The sequence below is a fragment of the Oncorhynchus mykiss genome, chromosome 10, assembly GCF_057628025.1.
Source record: "Oncorhynchus mykiss isolate SJ-2025 chromosome 10, ASM5762802v1, whole genome shotgun sequence".
Taxonomy (NCBI): Eukaryota; Metazoa; Chordata; class Actinopteri; order Salmoniformes; family Salmonidae; genus Oncorhynchus; species Oncorhynchus mykiss.
The window spans coordinates 54625436-54636858 of NC_143031.1; the positions used below are offsets into that span (position 1 = coordinate 54625436).

Genomic DNA, 11423 nt, shown 5'->3' on the forward strand with positions numbered 1-11423 from the left:
ATCAGAGGATTTAGGATCACCTGACCCTGCATGTTCATGATGAGCACAGTGTTGAAGCAGTTGGACACCACAAAGTGTTCAGGGTTCTTGTAAAGTAGAATCACATTGTTGACCAGCAATTTGAATATGTGGGTGCATTCTGTGGTCTTTACGTTCCAGACCTGGGACATGCAAAGAATACAACCATTATCGCAGTCAATAAATCAAATGCAGTTACAAATAAATGTTACTGCAGACCTGCAGGGCAGTTCACAAGTCCAGATTCAAACATTATTTTCATTTGCTCTGCATATCTGCATTCTCTGATCTTGTGTAAAAGCCTGCATTATCTGTTGCATATTTAAACTTGGCTACATGTTTTACTATTTACATTGTTCGCTATAGTGTTCCAACTCTAAATGCATCGCCAGTTAAGATAGGGAATAAGCCACAGTGACATCCAGTGGTGTAATGCAGGGTCAATGCCGTTTGCACACTTATCTTGCGCCAGCCTTTACTCACCCACCTATCGCAGAAAAATGCATTGAAAATATATGTTCACGTGAACAGCATTTACCTATCCCTTTTTTTTACAGCTACATCTCTGGTGTTTTCTCTACCTAGCATGTTTAGCAGCGGTAACATAACAAAGCATCGGCCAACTCAATGCCTATTGCCTTGAGAAATATGTACCTTAAACATAAAGTCATTGGGAGCATCATATTGCAATTTTGCCAAATTGAATTTAAATTTGTTATTGGCCTCTTAAGCCTTTTTTATTTAACCTTTATTTTAACAGGGAAGACATATTGAGCCCTGTATAATATTACATATATTATTATTATATTACATATAAATACACACATTAAAATACAAAAACACAGTCATTGGCAAGCACAAATAAAACATCTTAAATCACCCAGAAATACAGTATATTCGGAAAGTATTCAGACCCCAGCCTAATTCTGAAATTGATTAAACTGTTTTTTCCCCCTCATCTATCTACACACCCCATAATGATTAAGCAAAAACAGATTTTTCACATTTTTTGCAATTTTATTTGAAATAAAAACCAGAAATTTCACATTTACATAAGTATTCAGACCCTTTACTCAGTACTTTGTTGAAGCAATTACAGCCTCAAGTCTTCTTAGGTATGATGCTACAAGCTTGGCATAACTGTATTTGGGGAGCCACTCAAGGATATTCAGAAACTTGTCCCGAAACAACTCCTGCATTGTCTTGGCTGTGTGCTTAGGGTCGTTGTCCTGTTGGAGGATGAACCTTCACCCCAGTCTGAGGTCCTGAGGATCTTCCTGAGCTATTCAAGATACAACATTTGGCGACGAGGAAAAATCAGAAGAAGTTTTCGGTGAGACTACAGAGTTTTATGAGTTATGAATGGTGAAACTACTGTGAGTGAATATTAGCATGCTAGTTAGCTAGGAAAGGCTAAGCTAAGTAAGTGAGAGCTATCGACGTGGGGAAGCTAGCAAATACTTCACCCTCTCTTTGGCAGCAGTGACCAGATGACAGACAGGATGGCAGGCACTAATTTATCAATAGTTGTAATTATGATTTTGGATAGGCGAGAAGGAGAGACAGAGCATTGCCTCTAAACTATGAGAGCACAAAGTTAGGGGACGGTGCACTGCTCATCCTGCATGTGATTTCTGAAACGTATTAAATATTTCAATGGCCTTGTTGTAGCCTGTAGATTAGTTACAATACCTAGTTGACAGGTTTTTCAAATGGCTTTACTGATTGACATAAGTCCACCTTGCATAAAAGGAGATTACCATGACTCAACGGTCACATAGAATTTTACTCTGGTCGTGACCGGTGTGGCGGTAATTCTGTCACCGCAACAGCCCTAGGAGCCATGCTACTAGCATCATCCCATTATTATGCATTGCCATCTCGAGACATAACGTTTATTTATTTGTGTCCTACTTATATCAATATACTCTTAACAACTTAACTTCTATTCGATCAAATAAACCTCACAAACAAGCCATACATGTTTTGTTGACCAAATTAAACACTCTCTCATTGACTTTCATACAAAAACTCCTTGCCTGGTAGGCAAAACAACGAAAAATGCCATCTTCTGCATCTTCTTTAACAGCTGTTGACATCCAATATGTTGCATTGCCGCCCCCAACTGGACTTTCATATAAATTCATTATACTTTGTGATACATTTTTTTATTATTATTATTATTTAAAATACAATGTAACAAAAAAAGTATACAAAAAAAATCACCCAACTAACCCTACACTCATTAAAAACCCACTACCCCCATCCCACTACTTTGACTCTATCTGCTCCTGTGGCCTGGGAGGATGGTGTCCCATCCAGATAGAGCCACTCAACACACCTAAACACTTATCTGTAGCTGCCACCACAACATCTATTTTCTGTGATTTACATTCCATTTCTGCGGTACAACCATTGCTATGAACGCTAAGAAGCCAACCTTACTGAAGCATATATCACTCATTGGCCTATCCCTGGGGGATGGCACAGATATACTACTCACACTTTGACCCATCATCCTCTACTTTCTTCACTGACGACAACACCTTCTGCACTACTCTGACTCTAGCCACCTCCACCTGCCTCTCTCGCACCGGACACTCCCCAGCAACATGGACACCCCTACAGTTGACTCACACAACTTTATCCACCGAAGCTACACAATCCTCTATCCCATGCCCTCCTGCACACTTCCCACATCTTAGAATATCCATCCTATAAACTGCTGCGACATGACCGTAAAGTTTCTCTTGAAACAGAGCAGTGGATTTAGCACAAAAGCTCTAACAGGATAAAAACGCTACCTACTGAAGGGAGACAGATTTTCTGCCAAGTTGGGACTCTCTTTCTCTTCCTCTCTTGTCCTCTTGAAAATAAACCAGCAAATGGACCTCCCCCCATACAATTGTAGAATTTAAATTACATTCTCCTCACATCCTCTCTCATCACCTCCTCCTCAAAACCCATTGGATGAGAAATCCAGAGGTTCCACCCCTCTGACCTTCTCCTTCAATGGGTTTGAGAAGGAGGCGAGGAGAGCAGAGAAAGGACTTGAGAAGTAAACTCAGCAACAAAAGAAACGTCCTCTAACTGTCAACTGCGTTTATTTTAAGCAAACTTAACATGTGTAAATATTTGTATGAACATAACAGATTCAACAACTGAGACATAAACTGAACAAGTTCCACAGACATGTGACTAACAGAAATGGAATAATGTGTCCCTGAACAAAGGGGGGTTCAAAATCAAAAATAACAGTCAGTATCTGATGTGGCCACCAGCTGCACTAAGTACTGCAGTGCATCTCCTCCTCATGGACTGCACCAGATTTGACAGTTCTTGCCGTGAGATGTTACCCCACTCTTCCACCAAGGCACCTGCAAGTTTCCTGACATTTCTGGGGGGAATAGCCCTAGCCCTCACCCTCCGATCCAACAGGTCCCAGACGTGCTCAATGAGATTGAGATCCAGGCTCTTTGTTGGCCATGGCAGAAAACTGAATTTCCTGTCTTGCAGGAAATCACACATGGATGCTGGAGGGTCATGTCAGGATGAGCCTGCAGGAAGGGTACCACATGAGGGAGGAGGATGTCTTCCCTGTAATGCACAGCTTTGAGATTGCCTGCAATAACAACATGCTCAGTCCGATGATGCTGTGACACACCACCCCAGTCCATGACGGACCATCCACCTCCAAATCGATCCCGCTCCAGAGTACAGGCCTTGGTGTAACGTCATTCCTTCGATGATACACATGAATCCGACCATCCCCCCTGGTGAGACAAAACCGCGACTCGTCAGTGAAGAGCACTTTTTGCCAGTCCTGTCTAGTCCAGCAACGGTGGGTTTGTGCCCATAAGCGATGTTGTTGACAATGATGTCTGGTGAGGACCTGCCTTACAACAGGCCTACAGGCCCTCAGTCCAGCCTCTCTCAGCCTATTGCAGACAGTCTGAGCACTGATGGAGGGATTGTGCGTTCCTGGTGTAACTTGGGGTGTTGTTGTTGCCATTCTGTACCTGTCCCGCAGGTGTGATGTTCGGATGTACCGATCCTGTGCAGGTGTAGTTACACAGGGTCTGCCACTGCGAGGACGATCAGCTGTCTATCCTGTCTCCCTGTAGCGCTGTCTTAGGCGTCTCACAGTACGGACATTGCAATTTATTGCCCTGGCCACATCTGCAGTACTCATGCCTCCTTGCAGCATGCCTAAGGCATGTTCACACAGATGAGCAGGGACCCTGGGCATCTTTCTTTTGGTGTTTTTCAGAGTCAGTAGAAATTCCTCTTTAGTGTCCTAAGTTTTCATAACTGTGACCTTAATTGCCTACCATCTGTAAGCTGTTAGTGTCTTAACGATCGTTCCACAGGGAATGTTCATTAATTGTTTATGGTTTTTTGAACAAGCATGGGAAACAGTGTTTAAACCCTTTACAATGAAGATCTGTGAAGTTATTTGGATTTTTACTAATTATATTTGAAAGACAGGGTCCTTAAAATGGGACTTTTCTTTTTTTGCTGAGTTTATGTAATTGAGATTCTCCCAATGAAATGTTGGCGATACACTAGGCAGGTTTCCAATGACATATGAGTTATTAGAACATGGCAAATATTTGTCAATTATTGTATTCTATCCATGCTGGCTTTTGCGGGCTACCTGAGACATTAAACAGTCAATTTATTAATGCCAATTTGCGTAAATGGGTAATGCAAACACTTAACCCACCACATTTTTATTTGACACTTTAGGTGTAAGGTCATTTGGTCCAGCTGTTATTATCGACACAAGATAGTTAAAAAAATGTTTGCATAGAAAATAGATGCAACAATTGCCTTATAGGGTGCATTTTAGAGGAGGATGGTGGGACGAGCTGTAGGAGGACAGACACATTGTAATGGGTGGAGTGGAATATATGGCACACTTGGAGACACATGTCTCCATTACATTTATTCCATTCTAAACATTACAATGAGCCAATTCTCCTGTAGATCCTCCCACCAGCCTCCTCTGAAATGCACCCTAGAAGGCAATTGTCGCAACTATTTTCTATGCCAACTTTTTAAATCTCGACAATAAAATCACTGGACAAATTAATGGAAACATAGATATTGTTGCAAGGTTGCCCCCAAACACCCATATTCGTATCACAGACATTGGCCTGTTGAAGTGTGTGCGTCCAACCCGTGCATGTGTGGTTCCATTTTGCCCATACATATAAATAATTAAACTTGTGAAGCTATAATGGATATTAGTCTAGGAACATCATTATTCCATATTGTAGACTACTGTAGGCCAACCTTTTGTAACTTTTCATTATTTACTATATGGCTGGAGAATGGTTATTATGCTTTTATACAGCTGTGTAGAAATGTCATATTTCCACAGATTTTATACATTTTCTTATTTGTTTGGTAATGATGTAGCATTTCAACCACAATGCATTTTTTTCAGAACACATTTATTTTATTCTTCCACTTTGAAATAATTTGTTTTTATCAGGAACCAGTGTTGGTAATTGGCTTTAGTCAAGGCTTTAGAGTTGTCATGACTTGCCCTCCTGGATGGAGATCAAAGGTGCCAGCTAACCAAAGGTTTCAAGAGCCCCCCTCTCTTGTGGGAGTTGGACAGTTTTTGACGGTCGTAAATACCTCGCAGGAACTCTCTCTCCCACTCTGCAGAAATGGAAGTAAAAAATCCTTGTTACAACAGAGAGAGATTTTGCAGTGCTGTAACATCAAAAGGTTGGACATTAAAATAATATTTCTAATGGAAATAATGTGGGAAATGGTTGGTGGGACTTAAACTATAATCATATCCTATCAGTTGTTGTTTTGTGATATCGTTAAGGACGATATAATGAAATAACTATTTCTGAAAGTGTATGCATTCAAGGGGTCAGGTTGTCTAAATGTTGTAATATATTAAACTATTTGTGAGAAGATGAAATGTGATTGTAGCCTTCTAAATGAGATAATGTTTTTTTATATAGACTTTTGCCAAGTCAGTAACCATGCACACGTGAGCACAGACATTGGTGCAACGTGATGGGACCGCCCTCCAAGGCAAGTGCTTAAAAGGACGCGCTGAAGAATTAACATATTAGACAGTGGCTACACGGCTGAGAAATGGTTTAAAACTAAAGACCAGTGTGACCGACAGCGTGAGCTGAAAAGTACGAAATGGTTAGAAACTCTGAAACTTTCAACAGAGAAGAAGAAATCTCTATAGACCACTATATTGCCGGGTTGCTACTGGCATGTCTAGCTGTACCATAAATAATCAACCATTGAGACCAGTATATGGACGGTGTTGAGCCGGACGTCAAGAATGGTTAGACTCTACTAGACCATAAAATGGTAAGATTCAAACTCTCGAGTTAAGAAGATAAAGACGACATTGGAACATTCAGTCTGCATTTGTTTAAGTACTTTAGTCTAGTAAGCTCGACCGAGGACCACCGCGAGTGTAACTTTGAAGGAACCAATCTAATGAAGACGAGAGGGGAAGAACATTTCCCTCACACCACCGTGTGGTACTCTTATGGATCCAGTCTAATGAACACTTCCAGAACAAAGAAAGCCTACTACCATAACTACTAAGTACATTGTGACCTCTGGTTGACAACCAGGGACTTACACAACCAGAGACTTCTGTCAAACTACTCTCCACAGACTCAAATGATTTCAACTGTCACGATATTCTTCCTGGGAAGGAGAGGAGGACCAAAATGCGGCGTGGTTTGTGTTCATCTTGATATTTAATGACAAAAACACTGAACACTGAAACACACTATACAAAACAAATAACGACCGTGAAGCTAAATGAGAACTGTGATTGACACAAGCAATCAACATAGACAATCACCCACAAACAAACAGTGAAACCCAGGCTACCTAAGTATGCTCCCAACAATTTAATGAGTAAACCTAATAACCAAAGAATATGAACAATAACATGAACTACAAAATTCTAATTGGACTACGATTGCATAAACAATTATCAGCTGTAGCCGTGATTAGGCTGTGTTAGGAAGTGATGTCACTCCTAGGAAATTATGCAAAAAAGCAATTAGAAAAAATTATTTATGGATGTAAATGTAAATTTAACGGCATGACAATAGTAAACAATTTACTCGTTCCACGACACAGAATTGTAATTTGCCAAAGTTGATAGCTAGCCTACCATGAAGCTTTCACTTTTTCGGCAAAAGGCTACTTGAAAAAAGTATTATCTGCAGGCGCAGATCTGGCATAAGCCCTGGGTCATCATGTTTACACCATCTGATTGAGTCCCAGTGTCCTCAACAAAATTGGAGGTGGTAGGTCAGGTGGGCATTTATATCACCTAGAAAGTTATATGTATGAGATAATTTAAGTGGCAAGCAAAAAAACAAACACACACAGTCATCCTTCAAAGTGTAATTGACATCGCTTGTGTGCATGCGCGCGCATCTCAAACGTCTTCCTTTCCTCGTCTACACTGATTCATAGTCACTAATTATGGGGTGAAACAACAGGTGACGCGATAGCCTAATGAATATATATCAGGAATTGGGTTTCAGCTGTCGCATTTCATTCATAGGACCGATAAGGCAAAGGAGAGGACACCACTTCATACTATAGGGATCCACCCTGTTTGCGTTTTCTTTGCGATTAGCCTTAACATATTAATTTTGCTGACCAACTCTATCGTCATTACGCCATGGTGCAAGGGACATCGCAAGAAAGAATGTGGTTTTACGAAGAACATGCAGGTAAAAGTTTGGCAGGTGAATAGACAAAGCCACAATTTATAAAGCAAAATATGTAGTTTCTCAGGTAGCATTTATACTTTGAACCATCTCTTTTCTCATGTAAATTTGAAATTAAATGTATTGTCAAATTATATACATTTAAATTACCTAATCTAATAGGGCCAAATATGATGCCTGGGAATCTTAACTCCAGTCAGGTTGGTTAAATTTACCTTCTTGTCCCCAGCCACTAGGCCTAGACAGCACATGTTCCCTATGCTTTGTATTCCTACTACTCAACCATGTTCTAGCTATATTAACTGCTTGCTTAATGTTAGTGAGAGCACTGACGATCTAAAGTAGCCATACCCAGTGAAAGTGTTTTTTGCATTGGTCATAGGTATTTTTATTAGTCATGACTTGTGGTTACAATTTTTGGTTTGTTCCTTGACAGAATGTGGTCTTTCGTTTGGCTAATCTCCCCATGGTTAGTTCAGCGTGTGCACTCGTATCTGTCTTGTATTGTGACACCAAGCACAACCACCCCTACATCCGATCGTTGTGTAAAGTGGTGGAGATTAGTGTGACGACCTTATCCTCCGTAGCCTGTAACAGTGCCACCCCCATCATCATTAAGCTGGAGCCCCAAAGTAAGTACTCTGTCACCTTTCAAGTTTTTCCACTTATGGAATCACTTTAGGCCAAACCAGGGCTTGAACTGTGACAATTCTCTCACACCAAATCCAACCCCTATGCTGTGCTCCCACAGTTTCTGTTGTGAATGATCTTGCATGCAAAGGCCTGGATAAGCTTGAGAGTACATTGCCAGTGCTTCAACAGCCTTCACAGCAGGTGAATTCAATCTTCAAATATGTCCCAATCCTCTATTGGCTGTCCTTTGTGACAAATATAATTTTTTTATTATTGTAAGAACTATTTCTGTTTGTCATTATCACCCAGATTGTTTCAGATGTGAAGAATATAATGATGGAGGCCAAAGATGCTGTAGTCATTGCTGTCTACGGAGCAAAGAACTGCATGTATTACACCCTGACTGGATTGGTTGCGATGACAAAAGGCGCAAGTGGTGGGAGAGCCAATATTGTGTCCCTGGAACATGCTGTCCAGCTGGTTAGTATTGGACTGGAAAATGCACTGAGCCTGTCAGAAGCCCTGGTGGACCAAGCCCTTCCTCCGACCGATGAAGAGATGGGTGAGTGATGCTAATGCACACCATAGCGAAATGTAGCAAAATATTTCGTAATGGAAGTGAGGGGCTATTTACACCAGCATATCAAAGTGTACTCAACAATGTTTTGCACCTTAACTATGGTTTTCCAAGGCCTCTGGAAACTTATACTGACACAAATGAAAGGCAACTGAAAGCTGATGTGTTCTCTTGTAATCTCTCATCACACTTACTCTTCTGTCTTTAGAAGACGAGGTCAAGACTGTGAAGGGCTTTGATGTTGCCGCCGCCAGGTCCAGCTCTCCTGTCCGACTGGTTTCCCTCACGGTCAAGCTGTGTAAACAAGCATACCACCAGGCAGAGGAGAAGATGCGCTTTGTCAAAGTCTGCGGTCAGAAATCCCTCAACTTGCTTCAGCACACCATGCACTTGGTAATAAGCCTGGTAGATGCTTAAACCAGTTTCTCTAGAAGTCCATTTGGGAGAGGGACCCACTAATAGGATTTGGTAGCCTAATAGTTTCAGGTCAGTTTGGGGTCCTGGTTTGATTTGGTTTGCTGGTGTCAATGTTGTGAACAGTGCGTCCCATGGTGGCTGTGGGGTTATGGTATGAGCAGGCATAAGCTACAGAAAACAAACGCAATTTAGTTTTATTGATGGCAACTTGAATGCAGATACATGACGAGATCCCGAGGCCCACCGCCATCACCTCATGATACTGCACGGCCCCATGTCGCAAGGGTCTGTACACTTCCTGGAAGCTAAATGTCCCAGTTCTTCCATGGCCTGCATACTCACCAGACATGTCACCCATTGAGCATGTTTGGTTGCTCTGGATCAACATGTATGGCAGCATGTTCCAGTTCCCGCCAATATCCAGCAACTTCGCACAGCCATTGAAGTGGGACAACATTCCACAGGCCACAAACCACTTGATCAACTCTGTGAAGGAGATGTTGTGCTGCATAAGGCTGGTGGTCACCAGATACTGACTGGATTTCTGATACACCCCCTACCCGTTTAAGATATCTGTGCCCAACAGATCCATATGTCATGGATTAGGGAATAATGAATTTATATCAATTGACTGACTACTTTTATATGAACTCTGTTATCTTTGAAATTGTTGCATGATGCATTTATATTCAGTATAATCCATGTTCTTGAAATATAAATGCTACTTTGAGTCCAAAATGTCCATTATGCCTCTGATGGAATTAATGTGTGCAGGACAATCTTGGCGCCTTGGTGGAATGGACTAGTAACATTCAAGAGAAGGAAGACGAGGAGACCGAGGTATTATCAAATCTATTTACTAATGTACTGTTGGTGGAAATGGGTCTTAAAAGCTGTGATTATTACTGTTACAAGCTTGCTCTAGGGGTTTTTAAATTCTTTCCCTAGAAATTGGCTCATATTCAAGTGGCTAATTGAGAAATCCTTACTGAAAACATTTCAGTACCTGAATTAACATGTTAAATAAAACAGAATTGTGCTCAACCATGCTGTTGCTTTTCCCAGACCATTGGTTGTGTTCGCTTGCATGGTTCAGCAAAGTACCATATATAAAGCAGTACATAACCTCTGTTTCTCCAGCGGGTGGTTATCCACTGCCTGAATGTCTCTCCCAGTGTGAGTCACCAGCTGCAGAGAAACTGTCTGACCCTGGCCTGCAGCCTACAAAATCTCCCCCGCCACCTCCAGCAGCAGGCTGTGTGTGTGCTGCTTTCTGCCTCACAGATCTTAAACAACTTTAGTTCCACTGACCCCCACCTGGGCATCAGACCTCAGGGAAAAGTGAGCAGTTCTCTGGATGCCATCCTGGACTACCTGGTCCACAACATGTCCCTCAATTGTCTGGTGGGGCCCTGGTGTCCTCAGATGCCCCCCATTACTCCAAGGGCCCAGACCAATGGTCAGGAAGAGGCCTGCCAAGAAAACTGGTGTTTTTGACCTTGGGTGTACTGTCACACCCTATGAACAATATTGATGTGGTTTGTGTTGGGAGTCAGTCATCTCAGATATGCGTAGGCTTCTGAAATGCAGTGGTCGGTTTTTATTAATATTGGCCTAACACAGCATGTCAATGCATTTGACTTGTGGGCATATAATGTTTAATGGACTTGGGTCAATAGACTGTTTGGGGTTTCTGTCACTGCAGTACTGCAAATCGATGTGTGAATGGCCCTAGAATTTTGTATGCTTCATGCTGTGGAAAGAATCTGTTAAACCACAATAAATTACAATGCAAGTTACTTCCTTTGGCCTTGTCATTCATGGTTGGGTGATGTTCCTTAATGTCATATCAAGATTACATATAGCAACTAAATTAACAAAGAAATGCCCTGGTCTAGGTTGACAGCAAAGACATGACCCAATGTGAGTGCCCCAGTGTAATAGAGCACAATTTGTTTGCCTTTTTGTCATTGCTAAACCTGTTGCTTGACAATGGCAAAAGTACAAAGATCTGGGAACAAATCTGT

General features: G+C 41.6%; 1 protein-coding gene across 6 annotated transcripts; it reads left to right on the forward strand.

Moving 5' to 3' along the window:
• Positions 1-1184: 1184 nt before the first annotated feature.
• LOC110534270 (perilipin-2) lies at positions 1185-11195 on the forward strand. Of its 6 annotated transcripts, none has more exons than XM_021619029.3 (8): positions 7590-7787; positions 7932-7969; positions 8206-8401; positions 8521-8603; positions 8712-8964; positions 9188-9372; positions 10171-10236; positions 10537-11195. In XM_021619029.3, exons 1-8 carry the CDS (start codon positions 7721-7723, stop codon positions 10891-10893), a joined length of 1245 nt encoding a protein of 414 aa, XP_021474704.3. In that variant the 5' UTR covers positions 7590-7720; the 3' UTR covers positions 10894-11195. The 6 variants fall into 6 exon arrangements, with proteins under 6 accessions (XP_090043255.1, XP_090043254.1, XP_021474706.3 ...); XM_021619030.3 differs by having other exon boundaries at positions 7590-7772; XM_090187128.1 differs by lacking the exons at positions 7590-7787; positions 7932-7969 and adding an exon at positions 1238-1351.
• The last annotated feature ends 228 nt before the right edge of the window (positions 11196-11423 follow it).